The 17759-nt window shown below is 41.7% G+C and overlaps 4 protein-coding genes across 7 annotated transcripts; 1 reads left to right on the top strand and 3 right to left on the bottom strand.

Annotated features, from left to right (window-relative positions):
- Positions 1–2563: 2563 nt before the first annotated feature.
- Positions 2564–5510, bottom strand: LOC119012237 (E3 ubiquitin-protein ligase rnf146-like). The gene is made up of 2 exons (XM_037085861.1): positions 5298–5510; positions 2564–4712 (listed from the first exon to the last, which is right to left on the bottom strand). The coding sequence occupies exons 1-2, from the start codon at positions 5303–5305 to the stop codon at positions 3632–3634; spliced, it is 1089 nt and encodes a 362-aa protein (XP_036941756.1). The 5' UTR covers positions 5306–5510; the 3' UTR covers positions 2564–3631.
- A 207-nt stretch (positions 5511–5717) lies between these two features.
- On the bottom strand, positions 5718–9776 carry LOC119012238 (R-spondin-3-like). 2 transcript variants are annotated; one of them, XM_037085862.1, is made up of 5 exons: positions 8612–9776; positions 8075–8266; positions 7586–7726; positions 7330–7476; positions 5718–7238 (listed from the first exon to the last, which is right to left on the bottom strand). In XM_037085862.1, the coding sequence occupies exons 1-5, from the start codon at positions 8694–8696 to the stop codon at positions 7039–7041; spliced, it is 765 nt and encodes a 254-aa protein (XP_036941757.1). In that variant the 5' UTR covers positions 8697–9776; the 3' UTR covers positions 5718–7038. The 2 variants fall into 2 exon arrangements, with proteins under 2 accessions (XP_036941757.1, XP_036941758.1); XM_037085863.1 differs by having other exon boundaries at positions 8707–9773.
- Positions 9777–12651: 2875 nt separating this feature from the next.
- On the bottom strand, positions 12652–14549 carry cenpw (centromere protein W). Of its 2 annotated transcripts, none has more exons than XM_037085868.1 (3): positions 14351–14549; positions 14111–14233; positions 12652–12890 (listed from the first exon to the last, which is right to left on the bottom strand). In XM_037085868.1, the coding sequence occupies exons 1-3, from the start codon at positions 14435–14437 to the stop codon at positions 12864–12866; spliced, it is 237 nt and encodes a 78-aa protein (XP_036941763.1). In that variant the 5' UTR covers positions 14438–14549; the 3' UTR covers positions 12652–12863. The 2 variants fall into 2 exon arrangements, with proteins under 2 accessions (XP_036941763.1, XP_036941764.1); XM_037085869.1 differs by having other exon boundaries at positions 14120–14233; positions 14351–14533.
- Positions 14550–14748: 199 nt separating this feature from the next.
- On the top strand, positions 14749–17677 carry hddc2 (HD domain containing 2). 2 transcript variants are annotated; one of them, XM_037085864.1, is made up of 6 exons: positions 14749–14904; positions 15896–16017; positions 16179–16281; positions 16371–16439; positions 16526–16664; positions 16920–17677. In XM_037085864.1, the coding sequence occupies exons 1-6, from the start codon at positions 14830–14832 to the stop codon at positions 17060–17062; spliced, it is 651 nt and encodes a 216-aa protein (XP_036941759.1). In that variant the 5' UTR covers positions 14749–14829; the 3' UTR covers positions 17063–17677. The 2 variants fall into 2 exon arrangements, with proteins under 2 accessions (XP_036941759.1, XP_036941761.1); XM_037085866.1 differs by having other exon boundaries at positions 16526–16589; positions 16950–17677.
- The last annotated feature ends 82 nt before the right edge of the window (positions 17678–17759 follow it).

Below are 17759 nucleotides of genomic sequence, written 5' to 3' on the forward strand. Positions count from 1 at the left end.
GCACAAAAAATATTTGAACAGTTTGTGAAAAAAAAGCTTTAAATTTCAAGTAATTTAATCATCTTACTTTTATCTTTTTGGGTTTTAAGTTCAGCCATTTCAAGTTGTATTTTGAAAGTTTCACTGATGCTGTTTTACTTCCTGTGTTTGTCTTGTTTTCCCTAGCTTTGTGATTCCCCTGATTAGTTTCACCTCCTGTGTATTAAGTCCAAGTGTTTTCCTTCTTTCAGATGTCAGTTCTAGTCAGTATGGTTTGCACTTGTTTGTAAATTGCGTTCAGGTGTTCATGGTTCCCAGTGGATGAACCCATCCAACTGGTCATCCCTTGACTTTACCTCTGGAGCCGACATGAGGTTGACATTGTTGCTTCAGGGTGAAATGTGTCTTGAAAGCTAACTTTCAAACCGGCATCTGATTGTTGAGTTGGTGTGTGATCGACTGGTTTTATTATAAGGAGGCGTTGGTTGATTCCAAAAATCATCATCATTCTCACTGTCACCTTAGTAACCATGCTCCCTCTCCATGAACTCTGGGTCTCATTCCAGCCTGTCAGTCTCTCCTGCAAAACAAAGACATTCATCAGTGTCTGTTGTTCCAGCAGCCTGTCACAGTGGAAGCACCCACTGAACTTTTATCTCATGCCTCTGTATGTGGTCCGCCTCGCTCATGCAGCCAAGGAGAGAGCTCAAAGTACTAAAAGATGTCTGTCTTCCACATACATGTATGTGTGTGTGCATTAAGTAGGGTGTGTTATGTCTCAGTTCAAACACTTGCAATACAGTCAATATCATCATTCATAAGGAGGTAGAAAGTCTAGAAGCAATCCAGTCTCTTGACATAGAGACAAACAACGTAATATGATTTTTGGAAAGTTACAGGTTCAACAGCCTCTCTTGTCGGCCTGGGCAGGAGCATGTGGGACCTGAGAGTTTACACCATGGAGTCTTAATGAAATTTACTCTGTGATTCACCAGCTACTTGTAGCATCTGATGCCCTGAAGGGTAGCAGCGTGCTTCACACAGACTTGAACACTGAATAAACTAGGCTGCACAGACAGACTGTGGAAAAGAGACAAAAAATATGAAGGAAACAATAAGATGTTACTTACACTATATGTTGAGGGAAAACAAAACAGAAGCTGGATTTCATTACCACTGATTTATAGAATATTTATCTTTTGATAATGGGATGCTTTATACATTTGAATTAAATCTACACTGTCCCAACAGGGCTGATGACCAATTTACACATGTCACCACCCTCTTCATTGAAGTTAGAGTACACACAGTTACATGGACGCTCTGAAAGGACACCAGCCAAACTTTGGCTCATTAAGCCATGTTTCTAATTCAAGTCACACTCCAACTGCACACACGGAGCCTGCGGTTTTCTTCTGTTGGCAGTTGCTGCAGCTCAGCTGCCTCGGTGGCAATGCTCTTAGTTTTTTGTCATCTGAACACAAACCTGAAATAAACCTGAACGTTCAGAAACCAAAATACTTAAATCAGCACAGTAACTGTGCAGCAGGCAGTCACAGGGCCCCGGCGCCTCCAAGCAGCGTTACACAAGACCAGAACCACAAGGTTCTAAAAATAGCCACTGTTGTATGGGAGAGGATTGAGGATAAAATGCTGCTCATGTTGTCAGAAGATAAATAAGTTTAGTGGATGGAACTGGTTTATTTGTAAAACTGCAAAAGCATGTCAGTTAATATTAACAGGATAATAAATTAGACATCGGACTGAGCCTTGATTTATGTACCAGCCGAGACTGAACAATAAAACTAATGCTAATAAACTAATGTGATAAAATGTTTTTGCAAGAATGGGGTCACAAAACAAAGTTTGATTTAACATGAATATTTGAGGTGTTTCCATGTCTCTCACAAACACTTTCAGGGGAAGTTCACCTTTAATAAGCCCCTTGGACACTTATGTTGTTAACAGGACACATCACAGTCAAATAAACCAATCTGTGATGCATCAGGGGCCGCAGGTTATTTGAAAAGTATTGCACAACACACAATTTCACATAGGCTTTAATCACTGTTAATTGTCCAAGATGAACTTGTGTTTTTAACTATTGTGGTACCTTTACGTTTGTTTTTGTTACTGTTTTGGACTTTAAAAAGAATTAACAACTCACTTTTTTGTTTTTTATAAGAGGTATGATAGAAAAGGTTTGAAATTTACTGAATATTTTGCTCTCATGCAGATATCTGCATCTATCAATAGAGTGAATAAGTGTTTTTTTTTTGAAAATGTCAAATAATTCCTTTAAATTAACAAAAATTATGCTTTAAACACAGTTATTATTATGCGCTGTGTAAACAAAATTATCTCATTGGAACTGCATTACAGCCTGTTGAGCCCTCAGGGGTAAAGTGCAACAGCTCCATCCTGTGGACTCTTCAGCTAAACTGCATTTACCCTAAAATCAGGACACACGTTGCTTGCAGACCTTTAGTTAAGAGCCACTTCTGTTTCCACAGTCTTCCCATAATTCTGAAATGCATTCAACCATGTATTACTCCACCACAGAAAATAAACATCAGCCAAAAAATATGATTTTAAATTAGAGAGAAACACCTTTAATAATTTGAGGAACACCACAGGGGCTACACCACACAGACAGAAGTTTCTTTTTTTCAGGCCGTTCAGATTGTAAGACACAAACAGTGAAAAGTTGACAGTTAAAATAAAAGCAGCTGGAGCCTAAAAGGGAAAAAAAAATGTGAGGACAGCTCGAGTTCGTCCAAGTACATGTCACTGCCAGCGCTCTGATAGTGGTCCTATCGAGAATACGATGACAAGAAATAGAAATCCAAATGTGTCTCTGCATACATAGCCTAATACTTTCCAGTGGTTCTGCCAGTAGCTTTTCAGCACCCAACAACGCTGACAACAACACAAACACACGGCATCATTAAAGGACTTTTACACAAAAATAGAAGGAATGCAGTCTTCCTCCCGCCTCATACACTTAAACATACACATACACACACAAACTCCACTTTAAATAGTAATTAATTACATCCTGATTAAAACTTATTAACTTAAAAAAAAAACCTCATCAGGAAAGCAGGAGAGATCAACCAGTTTAACCCCTCTGGATCTGGTACATAAGGTGCTACATTTAAACTTGATTTTTAGACCATCAGTCCAAGAGAGAGAGAAAAAAACAAACATACAAAAATATGTTTACCATGAGCTAAAAGATCAGAACGAATAAGGTGTTCCATTTCAAAGAGGTTGTATTGCTATGTCACAAAAGGGATGTAAAGGCAGCGACAGATGGTGGTTTAAAGACAACACGTACCATGAAGTTGCCAGACTTCTTATGCTTCACTACAGAGCTTGTTGCTGGGAGCAAAGCAAAACTACCCTTGCAGGAAGTATACTGCTGGCTGAGACTAGCTTTAACTGTTGAAAAAATAATTATTTAAATGTGTATCAGGATCATATTTGGCACACGATCGATGGGGAAATACATGTAGTGGAATAAGAAACAACAAATTAAAGGTTTTTGTCATTTTGTGGCAAAGATGCATACTGGTTTGTAAACTTTTTTGCCAACTGATAAAAGCTGAAGTTTTGTCATCAGTAGAACAGAAACCACTGTCCAGGGTCGTCACACTTCCGTCACAGTGCACTGCCCATCAGGACTACGAGAGCGGAGACTGAGTGTAGAGCTGGAGGGCCCGCCCCTTGGAGGCATTCTGGTTGGCTGGCTCTCTCTTAGCGGTCCATGCCTATGTCTTCTGCGTGGCATCGCTTCTGCTCTCTCTCGCTCCTGTTCCTCCTCGCTCTCACTGCTGCCGGATGCATAGTCATATGTCTGCAGCTCGTCGTCTCCATCCACCTCTTCACCCAGTGGCTGGCTGATTAGGAGCTGTGAGAGAGACTCCTCCAGGGTTGAAGGTGAAGGAGAAAGGGGACTCGGAAGATGCCGCCCCAGGAGTGTTGGAGGTCTAACGGGGGGAAGAGACGCCAAAATCCCAAAGGTTAAAGGCTGCGATTGGCCTGCATTGTCCGATCCATCAGCTGAGCTGACGCGCTCTGTTGCAGCTGGGGTGACAACTGGTAAAGCAGGAATGGCGACAGGTTCAGGTTCAGGATCTATCCTCAATCCTGCAACTCCCTTCTTGGGGATATCAACAACATCACGCTTTATCTTGCGCCTGCGGCCGTGCTCATTCCGTCGATACTGCACCATGTTCTCCAGGTCGGCCACATAAAGGAACCCCGCAATCAGCATCTCCGTGCTCTTCCTGCCTTTGGAAAAAGCCTCCTCCAGCTCCCGGGTGGTCCTCTCATCATACTGCCACCAGCCGTTGCGCCCCTCATAGTACCAGGCAAAGTCTCCACGGGAAACGCCCCCGGTCCCTATACTGCGGCTCACCCCTGCAGCTGCTGCTTTCAGTTCTTCAGGTGAAAGGAGAACCGGCCGCTCCAGGAAGTCCTCTGGGATTTCTTGCCGACAGAGAGCACAGCGCTTGCTGTGCCAGGAGGCACCTTTCACACACAGGAAACAGAAGACGTGGCAGCATGGTAGACGTACAGGGTGGATGCAGCTCTGCAGGCAGATGGCACACTCCGGGGTGCTGGTGGAGCTGGAGGTGTCCGCAGAACAGGGGTCACCTACTTCCTCTATTAGCTTGGAGGGAGCCGGGGCATTCAGCGAACAGTCCAGTTCTCCAGAGCCTGCCATACTGCAGAGAGATGCACAGCTGTCACAACACACACAAACACACCTGACAAGACTCGTTTATTAATATTACAAAGCAGGAGCTTGTATATACATTAATCTAATATAACAGACATGCAGGTTGGTGCTGCTGCAACTTGACAGGCGCTGCACTGTTTATAGTTTTGGAAACGCCCTCATGTAAACACAGTCTTGCATCAGCTAAATTCTGATAGATAAAAAACTGGCCATGACCTCATCCGGACGACATTGCTTCTTCATCAAGGGCCTCTTAACTTGCTGTTTGGCAGAGCTAACGTTAGCTACCCTCCCCACCTAGCTACCAACTAGCTACTGCTACACTAACGTGCGCTAACATTCAAGTTCTGCTAAATGAAAAAAAAATCTTACATTATCTAACAGTGATGCCACACGTGTGCCACAAGTAGCACTGTAACGTTGAAGTTAATGCCAAGCTATCGTTGACCTAGGTTTTGCTAACGCCAGGCTAACGCTAACTTGACAGCTGCTGTAGCATATGCAGTTAGCATGTTATCTGTCAGTGTGCTCGCTGGATCTTCAACGGTTATATTAATGTAACGCTGCTCACCTGAACATTAGGATACCTCTAGTAGCGTCCTCAGCAGAAGCGCAGGTGGAGATGTTTATAAAACAGCATTTATATTTGGTTAATAAAGTTGTGTGCTCCAGGTAACGACTGCGTTATTGTCGGGACATTGTTCCGGCCAAGCCCCGCCGACTGCAGAGCGCCTGGATCGGCCTGACCTCGTCACCAGGGCCGATGTTGATGTTCTGTAGATCTAGTGGAGCTACGCACGTTACGTAACGTGCGCTCAACTCTACGTACCTACGTACGACTCCTGATGTGACCAATGAGCAGAGGAGAGAAGTGTCACCCATTTATTGTGTTATTCATATTTCAGGTCTTGGCCTTTTTCCTTAGCAGACTTTTTTATTTGTGTATATTTATCATAAACACATAAAATACCGAGCAAAAAATTAGTGTCAATTAAAAAACAACAACTTTATTTAAACTTAAATCAAAGCAAAACTTTATACATATATATATTTTTTTTTACAATGTTAAACATTCCAATTTTGTCAGTTTTGACATTTCTTTTTAATGAGACTGAACAACAGTCTTTGACAGAGGGCTTTTAATTCTCCATATGTTTGTTTTCAAGATTCCCAGACATTTAATTAGCCTACAACTAAACTGGAGTCCATCCAATAATTTCAATAGATGATTGTTTATTTGTGATGAATAATATTTGGCATGTATATTTTTTTTCCTCATACACTGTCTTTATTGTAAATGAAGATTGTATTAAATTTGGGTATAGCTGTTTATTTTCAGCACTCTGAGTGTGTTATACAGGGAGGTTTTGACATGATTGACACGAGTGCACACTCATTCTTGAGACATTTGGTTGTGTAGTATATTGTACTATGAAAACTGATGGTTATCATGCCATGTGCATTTTCTTATCAATTCAATAACAATACTACTGTAATTCTACTGTTGTTGACAGACATTGTAACATATGATAATAATAATAATAACAATAATCGTGATGAATATTAATAGTAATATAATTCTGATATTTACTGAGACTGTTTCAGCCCTCATCATTTGTTTACTATACACTTTTGCTCTCTTATGTTTTTTACATATGTATTGTGGCTTTTCACAGCAGACATTTTGACTTTTAACAGTTGGAATGGCACCGGTGTTATTAATAACATCATGGATCTGTTCCGTCGTGTGTCATGTGAAGCGATGACTGTATGGCAGTGAGTCAGCACGCAAAACATCGGGACCCTGAGACGAATGCAGCTAAAAGGAAATCCAGACATCATTTATTTTATGATTTATAACTGTGTTTTTCCTAGTTTCATATATCGAAATGTCTTCTGCGGTAAGAGGATGGAGTAAGTGTTGGCTGAACAGCACGTAGCAGTTTTTCTTTTCCAGTTTTCAAATAAAAGGCTAATGACAAAAATATGTTTCTCTCAACTATTTTTTTTTAAATTACAAATAAGACGACAACAGTCAGGTTATAAAACAAGAGACAAGTGGCATCAATCTTGAACATGACTGAGATTCAGCTTCAGATTCAGCCAGCCAAGTCCAGACGAGGCCAAATGATGCAGCTGAATTTATTGATGTAAAAAAATTCATTTGTTACATCAATCCACTTCTTTTATCTATTCCTGTTAGATTCCAGAGACAAATCTGTTTTTATTTTAGAGGACGTCTTTAAATTACCAGACACTGTAGAATGTGCAATAACAAGTTGAATATCTCTGTAATATAAACAGATAACTTATCACAACCTAACTGGACTCTTCGGTCTCTTTTTGATGACACACTTCCTGGTCTCTGACACATGTGGACAGGGGTCACCGCTGGCACTCGGGGACTGTAGGACCCGTCGGGTACGCGTCTCCTCTCCCCTCCTGTAGGCCCGCATGCTCCTTCTCCGAACACACGGGCCCCAATCTGTCCACTCCCCGACCTCACAGTGCACTGAGGAGGGAGAGATATTCGCGGGTAGCAAGCGGGGAAAATGCAAATAAGACCTGAGACTTGTGATAACAGGGAAGGGGATGTGTCTCACCTTGGGGGAGGCAGTGCATGAGCTGCACATCAGGCTCAAACCCCCTCGGGCAGCTGGGATGGCACAGTCCGTGGAAATGGTACAGGTCCGCTCTGCACCTCACACACACGTTCCTCCTCACACACACCTCACAGCCTGTGGAGCACTCTGACACAGACACAGACATCTCTTGTTGGTCAAAGGAAGACCTCATTTCAGTTTTACATGCACAAAGACACAGGTACACTGTGCACGAGGGTCCTGTGTGGTGTCTCACCTGTGCATTCTCTCAGCGCCGCGTTCGCTGTCAGCCCGTTTGGACAGCTGATTTCACACTTGCCCCGGAACAGGAAGTGACCCGGATGACAATGTGTGCAGAAGTTTTCACTGAAACAGGAAGCGCAGTCCTCCTTGCACCCTGCAGGTCAAAGGAAATTACACAGATACACTATATGCTTGTTCACTATTTCAGCACTCTCGGGGTTTAAAGGAAAGGCTCACCCAAAAATGAAAAAATGCTCACCCTCATGCCGATGGAGAGTCGTTTGAAGTTTCGTAGTCTGGAAAACATTTCTGGAGCTTCACAGCCAAACGACAATGCAGCATTCATTTCCATTTTTGGGTGAACTTTTCCTTTAAATCATCAATTGTATGTATTCCAAACCCTTACACAGAGCTCCAAACATCTGCCAACACTGTAAGGTCTCATCAACAGAATCAGACAGACTTAGTCTTAAACATCCCTCCAGCTCTCTGTGGTACCTACTGGTGCAGGTGCTGATGTGCTGGGAGCGCGTGCCGTAGTGGCCCCGGGGACAGGAGGACAGACAGGTGCCCCTCTGACGCATCCCGTCCAGCTCCAAGTGGAAGAAGAGGCGAGGTTTACAGGACAGGCAGCCGTTGAGGGCCGAGCATGTCGCACAACCGGCCGGGCACGATCTGCTCGCAGTGGAGCTACCTGCAGATACAGGGATACAAGGTGTGTGTGTGTGTGTGTGTGTGTGTGTGTGTGTGTGTGTGTGTGTGTGTGTGTGTGTGTGTGTGTGCCTCTTTTACAGTCTGCAGTTTTAAAGTTTCTTTGATGAGAACAGACCTTTCAAATTCAGCGGGTAAAACTGGAGTGAATCTATGACCAGATTCTTCCCTGAAAGCTGAGAGAACGCACTTATCGTCTCCACATGTTTTGTCTGTCTGCTCTATCTTCCACTGGAAACGCGGGGAGAGATAATGCACACTTCACATGAGCCACGTCTGCCAGGAGCGTGAGAGAGGTGGAAACGACAAGTCACGCTCCAACACTTACGTCTGTATCGCAGAACCTTTGTGTCGTCCAGGCCTTCTGTAAGACTCACAAGCTGCAGAATCCAGATCAAAAACGGTATCCGCATTTTCCCTCACCTCCGGTGCAGCGCTGATCCAGCCGTGCCATCACATCCCAAACACCATGACATGCACAAAAACAAGCCTGTGATTCCGCCACAAAGTTCATTCAAATGAGCCCACGCAGAGAGAGAGCGGACGAGTGCAGGGTCGAGCCAAGTGTTTTCTTGAAGAAAAAAAAAAAATTCCCATGTGCATTCCATGAGATCACTGAAGCCGTCAGAATGCCATGAAGAATGCAAACAGAGGAGAAAGCATCATATGATAGTCGCACCGCTGATCCAACGCACGTTTGTGCTGAGCTGCCGTGGGCTCGCCTCTGTTTCACACACACTCCCAGCCTCCTCTCCTGTGTCAGCCTCCCCTCACGACCCTCCTCCAGATCCGTTATCACATCTGACAGCGTCTCCTCACAGATTTGGAACAGTGCTGGCATGTACACGATTCTTTGACTTGATTTCTCACAATCTCTACATCTATTAGTTGGCTAAATCTTACAGTAGTTTGTCTTTTAAAGCCCCCCTGCACTCATAAATGTGTTGCGTGTGTTCACTTGGATGTTTGAGCTTCGCTCTGCAGAGGATGTTTTCACATTCACACACTGGGAAAGTTTCTCCGTGCTCACTTTGAATCTCAGTTTAAGACTTGTAGGTACGTCTGTGCAACAACTGGGAGCCAAGTGAGGCGTAGAAACCTGCAGAGTCCCGTGCACACACACTGATGATGGACTGCTCAGTGAGGCTGGAGACAGTTTGTGCTCAGAGGTTAACTTTTAAAATGATTCGTATTTGTATATTCATAAATTCTTGACTTTTCGGTGAGTTTCAATTTATTTTAATGAGGTAATTTTTTTTAAGAAGGAAAAAATGCCAAACGCGATTTTGTATGATTAAATTCTGATTTAAGTTAACCGTTAACTGGTGTACTGTTACTTTATTGTTATTGTTCGTTTAAACTTTATTGTTGTACTGTAAAATATCCCTCCGCTATACAGATACCTTTTCACAAGTGCTTGATAACTACATTTTAGGGATCATTCCCAAAAAATTGTGTCCATCAGCTGTTGTATCGATATCGCAACTTAACATCTGTATCAGCATCGGCCCCATTACTGTTAGTTAGTTATGGTTAGAGTTGTCATTAGTATTGTTCGGGTTCTAAACAAAAACATCTACTCAAAACAGATTTTGGTTTGTATCTTAAAACATGTCTGGAGGGATCTTTAAACACTTTTCACAAAACAACATCATCGACTTGGCTAATAAAACACATTAGCAATTATTATTTAGAGATTTATTAGATTAATTGCCAGCTAATTTGATAAACAATTAATCAGTTTGATTCATCCTGAAGACAAAAAGTCACAATTCCCAAATTCCAGCTTTTTTATAAAGGGGCAATATGTAAGTTTTTTACATGATGACATCTATGCATGTGTTGCAGAGAGATCGACTGAAGTTACAGTGGACTGCTAGCTGCACAGCTAACTGTGCTAACCAGCTAATGGCAGCTACATTTAGCAGCAGTTAGTAGTTGCTCGAGTGATTTTCTGCCTCATATTTGTTTTTATTATGAATTCGAAAGATGGCCAACTCTTACATATTACAAAGGTGGACAGAACAACACCTTTCAGGACCACTTTTAGCCTTTGGGAATAACTGATTGACATTATTCCCAATTTTCAGACAAAATAACCAATCAATGAATCAAGAAAATGGTGAGCAGGTTAATCAACACTGAAATAAGTATTAGTTACAGTGCTGGTGCCACACAGATTGTGCCAAAGCATTAATATTCACCACAGTAGGTTGATAACGGAGCTCGTCCTGAGGCGACCGCAGCACATCAAATACACAGAACCGTCTCATACCTCAGTGTGACCATGGCAACAAAATATCTCCTCATTTGGTTCCATTTAAATCAGTCAGGCATGACTTTGCTCTTCGGGGCATGTCATCACAGCATCAATAGCAGCTTTTAAAACTGCAGGATGAAGCCAAAATAATGGAATAGAGTAAAAAAAAAATATGTATAAACTGCAATTACCATGTTACCCACACTGTTTAGATTTAATTGAACTTAAGCCATAGAGCACTTAATGTTCCCCATGAGGAGTGGACTGAGGGAATTAAAACCCCAAAATACAGCAAGATTTAACTACCTCCCAATTAAAGAACAGAAATAGAGATGGAGTTGTCACAGGAGAGCTTTGATTCCCACAAACGGGCTGGAAGGTGATGAAAGCTTGAAGTCCTCCAGAGGATCTGTTGTCTGGCATCCTGGTGTGTATTATCGCCTGTTTTGGGAACTCTGTGGTTCTTCAAAAACAGATTTGAACTCTCTGGTGTTCCCCCCTTCCTGGAATCGGTTTCCCCTCTGCAAATCATGTTTCTCTTTGGTTGCTCCATAATCCTTTCAGAGCCTGTCAGATGTTATAAGATCAAAAATTCCCAGATTTGCTAATAACCCATATTTGCAGACGTTGCTTTTTTGCTTATTTCTCAGTGCCATGTTTTGTGAGACCTAAAATAATCCTGCTCCTCGACGGAGTGAAGGCATGAACAGAAAATGTCACTCTTGAAGCCATGTGCTCCTGATTATGAAAGGCACAGCGAGTTGTCAAAACAGCATCTCTGCCAGAGAGGACTGCCGTGTTTTCCCCGCTTGTCTGGAAAAATGTCAAGAGGAATCAGCAGGAGCTTTCCAGTGATATTTTACACTGGAGCAGATTCATCTGAGAGAAACACGGCTAACAGTTACACGCAGCCAGACAGATGGATGGACGGACTGACAGAGGAGCTGGACAGAGCTGCTGGATTAAATTGTCAACAGGTGCTAAGACGCCGACACACACCGGACCCGTGAGGTGCAGCTACTTCTTTATTTTGACAGAAGAAGAGGAGTGTGTTCATCAAATCCCTCAAGAACGAGAGCAAATATAAAGGGGAGGATGATAAAATAACACCTTGGAGGAGCCTCAGCCAGCTGCTGCCGAGCAACATCAGCCATCCATCTGCACGCAGGAGATTTATAGATTAGTTTGTGGAGGACACATATAGAGTGAAATGTATCCTTAAGGGCTCTGTAACGAGGATATAAAAATGAGAGAGGTGCCAGGGGTTGAAAGGTCAGAAGGGCGGAGCGCCACAAACCCTGTAACACCTCCTCAACCTGACTGGAAACATAAACATGACGAGGCTGCGCTCACTGGGGTGCCAGATCAGATTCTAGAGGAAAATAACGGTTGGAGGCCAAGGAATGTCTCTAGCTGCCAAAAAGAAAGACGGAGGGGGGGGAGAAAAAAAAAAGGAACGTGATAAAGACAGAAGACACCATGAATAATAACGTTTGTGACAAATTTAAACCACATGGACACATACCTGTGTTCATGATCACATTAAGCCAAAATTCAAATGCACTTTTGTATGAAATCACTCAGTCTACAGTTTCATACTGGCCAAGACTATAAAGATCCTCTGTAATAGAAACCAGAAACAGCTCTCTGGTCACCACCTGCTATCAAGGTTCTGGAGAACATGCGTTGGCACGTAACATATTTTTCAATAATGCATTAGATCACAAACTTTGACTCGACTGCTCACATACAAAAAAAGAAAAAAAATGTCTCAGGAACCCTGCAGTGATAAGGAACGAGCAGCGGAGCATCTCAGCACGCGGATAATCTGTGTGGCGTGAAGTACTGAGGAATTTGGGAGGAGGATGAGCCCGAGCTCAGTGAAGAGGCTGTGAAGCACGCAGCTTAAAACACCGACCGTGACGGATGGTAGGAGAGCGAGACGGGGCTGAGGAGATCTGGAAGTACTAACTTACTCCGGGCCGTCCAAAGCCTCACACACTCCACATCTCCGTAAACAAGTCTGCTATTACAGATCGTATGAATCATGTTTAGTATCGTTAAGTTCTTTGGACTGAAGTCTAAAACATAAGGCATTACACCAGTCATTTGTTTAGTATAACAATTTATCAAACAAACAAATAAAAAACTTGTATGACAGGATAAGACATTTACAAGGACAAAGGACAGCAGAAAAGAAACAAAAGACTTAATTACAGAAAACAAAAAATCTAAACAAAGTTAATTAAAAAAGTAAAAAAAAGAAGGTGCATTCATTATAATGCGGATAAAATGATGATGATGAGGCACCGCACTGTCTTCATCCTCTCGCTTTTTTCAGCACTTTCTACAAAGAAAGAAGAAAAAATTCTGTAAGTTTATTGCATGTTCAAAAAGTGTTCCACGGAATTTTTTTTTTAAACAAATACACTCATTGCAGTGCCATTTCATGTTGAAGTGTAAACAAAAAATGGGTACATGTGAAATTAAAATGCGTATGGCCTAAATTCTAATTCTAAGATGTGAACACTGAGTCGATTCCAATAATTGTTGTGTGTTTTAAACGGATGAACAGCCTTTATTACTGAACTTCCCTGGAGCATTTCAACATTTACTCAGAATACAGCCAGAAAAGTACTTTACAATAACTGGAGCCTTTAATGCACAGATTTTGGTAGTAAATATCTAAATTAACTTTTTAAAACGGTTTGGACAGCATAAATTAAGCCACTGTTTTCAAAAAAGATTTTTCAAAAATATCCTTTATCCTATTTCTAATTGAAAAGTGTTGATACACCTGGAAGTTAAAAACAAAAAACATCAAGTGCACAAGAAAAAATATAAATTATGTGAGCTGCTAACAAATGTATGTGACATTTCTCTGTTACCTAATCTGCAGATCATGCTAATAAAACAGCTGATTCTATGACAATAACAACAACAACAAAAAATGTTAAAAAGCGTTCAAAAATTTGCTACTACTTTTGCAGTTCAGTTAAAGGTCAGATTGCCACATGTCAGAAAACCTTCTGGACAATCTGACCACTATAAAATACAATGCGTTATCCAAATTTTACATGTACAGAAAACTTTCGTCTTATGCATTGTGAGGTTCATCAGAGGTTGGGCTGATAAAAAAGAAAGAAATTATTCTGCAGCAATTTCTAAACTCAATTGATTTATCATGTATGTCGTGTTTAAAACAAATTGTCCAAAATTTCAGTGGTTGTAGCCTCTCAAATATGAATATTCTGTTTTTGTAGTCCTCAATACCAAATTAAGCCACTGTAGGTTTTGGACTGTATTTGCACACATCACATGAGGTTTCAGGGAATCATGATGACAACTTTTTTTTTTTTAAATCATCTTCTGACGTTTTACAGGTTAATAATGAAATTAATACTTGCAGCCCTGATCAGAAGTCACTCAGACGCGTGGCATGAAAGCGATTTAGTTAAAGTACGGTTTGTTTATTTGTAGAAATGATTTTAAGACGATGTTACCGAGCTGTTCAACGTTAAGTGTGCTCTGTGAGTCAGCAGCAAACTTCAAGATCAGAGCCCTCACCAGACTAACCTTGGACACTGCTTTGAGATGCTGAGCTCTTATAGTTGCTGATTTCTCTTCAAAAGCTTTAGCCTTCGCCTCTTCGGCCAGACTGTTCAGAAACAGCAGCGTCAGGAGCTCAATCTGAAAAAGAAAACATGGGAGGCTAGTTAACATTAGCCAGTAAAGTTAGCAGTCAAAACAAACAGTAACGTTAAGCTAACGTTAGCGCGTCAGGAGCAAATACCGTCGCCCACCTACCATGGCTTCTGACGCCGGCCCCACATTTATGTTACTCTTCATTTTTGCCTTTACTGTACTTTTTAATTTGGGTGCCTTGTTCAGCATTTTCGCAGAGGTTCAGGGTGAAAACCAGCGAGAAGTTTGTTTACGTCTTTCAATCTCCCGCTCCTCCAACTTCCGGTGCAGCCGCTTCTTCTTCGTGGCATTTACGCGTTCGCTTGTCGCACTACTGCCACCTACAGCTGCTCTGATTGCTGTACATTTAGCGGATAACTAACAATAATCCAAAAAAAAAATAATTCCAAGCGAATATTTTTCGATAACGTGTTAAACCCCAGGGTAAAAATATCTTCAAACCAGGCAGAGGATTAAACTACAAGTGTAATGTGTTTTTTAACGTAGGCTCGTTGTGTTGTTTATGTCGCCGCCCTTGTGGCTGCTTTGAACTACTACATCAGCAGAAAAACGTCTTACTGCTTCCGGGTCATCGAACAGCAATGGCGGCCACCATGGAGGCTGCAGCCGGCATGAACAAAATGCTGCAATTTATGAAACTTATCGGACAGCTCAAAGTAAGAACTTCTCCCAAAACTAAGGCAGCATCTCGGGGGATTTATTCCCGGACAAGAATGAACAATAAATTTTGTTGATTAAACTAGATTCTGACTATGTGGCATTGCATGCATTGAAACTCAATGGCTAGTTTTGTGAAAATAAAATGCTCTCTGGACTGAAAAATGTATCCTTATTGCTCATCATTTTTACATTTTACAAACGTGTAATCACTGTTTATAAGCTGGAATGCATTATTGTTAATTTGTGTGTTTTAAACGTGTAGCTACAGGTGCCAGTACACTGAGATAGATGACTGTGTGAAGTGAAGTGATGATAAATTATAAATAACTTCATTAAACACGAATATTGATTTCTCTTTGACATGTTTCCTTTCAGTGGCAGGCTTTAGCAGTTAAAGGGGCATTATGTAGTTTGGGGTCCTCAGAACACTGTTTGAAGCTAGAGAGGTGGCAGGGTCCGCCACATGTAAACAAAGTGAAACAGTTTGAAAATGTGTTGTCCTTTATATCAGGTTTTTTTTCAGTCACAAAAACAGAATAGTTTATTTAGATGGTTCATGCTCGAAAAATCCACCAATGAAGATGTTTCTCTCCTGATTAAAATGTCTTCCCCAAACTACAAAGTGCTCCTTTAATTGATCAAGTAATTGAACAGTCGTTTGGTTTACAAAACGTCGTCCATCAGCAGTCCCCAGAGCTCATGTTGACACCTCCACATGTCTTGTGCTGTCCATACCAACAGTACAAAACCTAAATAAATCCAGCTTACGATCATATAAGATGAGGAAAAGCTGAAAATATTCACCTTTCATGAGCTGGAGCCAATGAAATTTTGTTCAAAAATGTCTTAAGATTTCTTTTTTTTTTTTTTTTTAAAGTTAGGTCTAGTGATGATGCACAATCATACAATTTGTGCAGCGAGGTCACACATTTCTGGTCAGATGTTTTCCCTCTTCTGTGCCACTTATGAGTTGTGTGTTTCCTGCAGAGGGTCCCGCGGACCGGCTGGGTTTACAGGAACGTGATTAAACCCGAGAGCGTGTCGGACCACATGTACCGCATGGCCATGATGTCCCTGACCATCACTGACCCCACAGTGGACAAGGACAGGTACGTCACCACACAGAAAGCAACTTTCCAACATTTAAAGCGTAAATATTCATCAGAATTTAGTCCAAGTGTTGGGTTGCAGAAATGGTTACAACCAACCCTAACACTTAAATACACACTCTATCATACTCATATTTTGTGCTTGCCTTCACTGTCTTTAGATGTATAAAGCTGGCTCTGGTTCACGACATGGCAGAGTGCATTGTGGGAGACATCGCTCCATCAGACAACGTCAGTAAAGCAGAGAAACACAGGAGAGAAGAGGTAAGATCGTGTTTACATCCAAACACAACAGAGTGTGTGTCAGTGCTTCCTGGTTCTTCATAGCTTCTCCTCCTCGACCTCTCTCTCAGGAAGCCATGACACATCTGGCGGGTCTGCTGCCGGAGGGGCTCAAACAGGAGATTTTCGGCCTGTGGGAGGTACGAAGCTGTGGGTTTGTGTTTGGAGCTTGTGACTGGATAATCAAACTAGTCTAACAGCGGACACGCATTTGTCTTGACTGCAGGAATACGAGACCCAGAGCAGTCCGGAGGCCAGGCTGGTGAAACAGTTCGACCTCCTGGAGATGATCCTGCAGGCTCATGAGTACGAGGAGCTGGAGGGAACGCCGGGACGACTGCAGGAGTTCTTTGACTCCACCAACGGTACATTTCCAGCCTTTCTCTCTCTTTCTTTCTTACATTATTTATTCAGTGTGTACATATGCAACTTAAGAGTTTTCTTTTAGTGATCATACATGATTGTTTCCAGGCAATATAATTTGATTTAATGAGTTGTCATTTAAGGCTTTAAGTCATTTAAAAATGTACTTTGACTTTTTTTTAAATATCACAGGCAAATTAACATTATCATTTCAGTGATTCTGAATCAAGTTGTGATTCCTTACATTTTTCTCTCAGGTCGTTTCCACCACCCTGACGTGCTCCAGCTCCTCGGCTCTTTGAACGAAGAGAGAGGACGTCACACGACAAAAACAGACGAAACAAAGAATTCTGGGAGCTCGCAGACGGCTGGCGCAGTGTCTTCACACAGCTCATCCTGACTGCGAACGCCTCCTTAAGGGATGGACATTTATACTGGACAGTACTGTAACAAGAGCATGCGTGAGGATGTGAAAAAAACAAAACACACAACAGGATCAGGCACATGAGCGAGAGTGGAAAACTGTATTCTGGGACTTTTCAGCTCTCTTCAGTTTTGAGCCATTTGCGACAGTCAGTGTTGTTAAAAGTACACAAAAGTCTGAATCAAGAAAAAGTAAGCTTGTACTGTTGAGTTCACTGATCATTTTCTTGATTACTGGAATCCTTGTTTTACTTTTAGTTTCTCCCAATAATTTTGAAGACAAAGTTATGTATAATCGTGTGTATGAATACAGACGAACATGTTAGACACAAGGTTATTTTATTTGAATGTCACACTTTATGTCTTTGGGCTGTAAGTTCATGGAGTTTGTAAAAAGGACTTTTAACTGGTGAAAACGTGAAATATACTGTTCATAGTTTTCCAACGAGAGAACGTGAATCTCCTCTGTTATTTAGCTCAGAGCTGACGACCTTTTCTCGCTACAAAAGATCTATGACGTGAATTTTTAATAAATATGTTTCAGGGACGGACTGAACTAAACAGGAAACGATCCGCAGGCGTCTTCTCAAACCACGGCAAAGAAAAAATATGCGCCAAAAAACTAAACACAAAACAGATTAAATATTAAAAACTGAACGTTATCATGGTGGTAA

This window comes from Acanthopagrus latus, chromosome 22, assembly GCF_904848185.1.
Source record: "Acanthopagrus latus isolate v.2019 chromosome 22, fAcaLat1.1, whole genome shotgun sequence".
NCBI classification, from domain to species: domain Eukaryota; kingdom Metazoa; phylum Chordata; class Actinopteri; order Spariformes; family Sparidae; genus Acanthopagrus; species Acanthopagrus latus.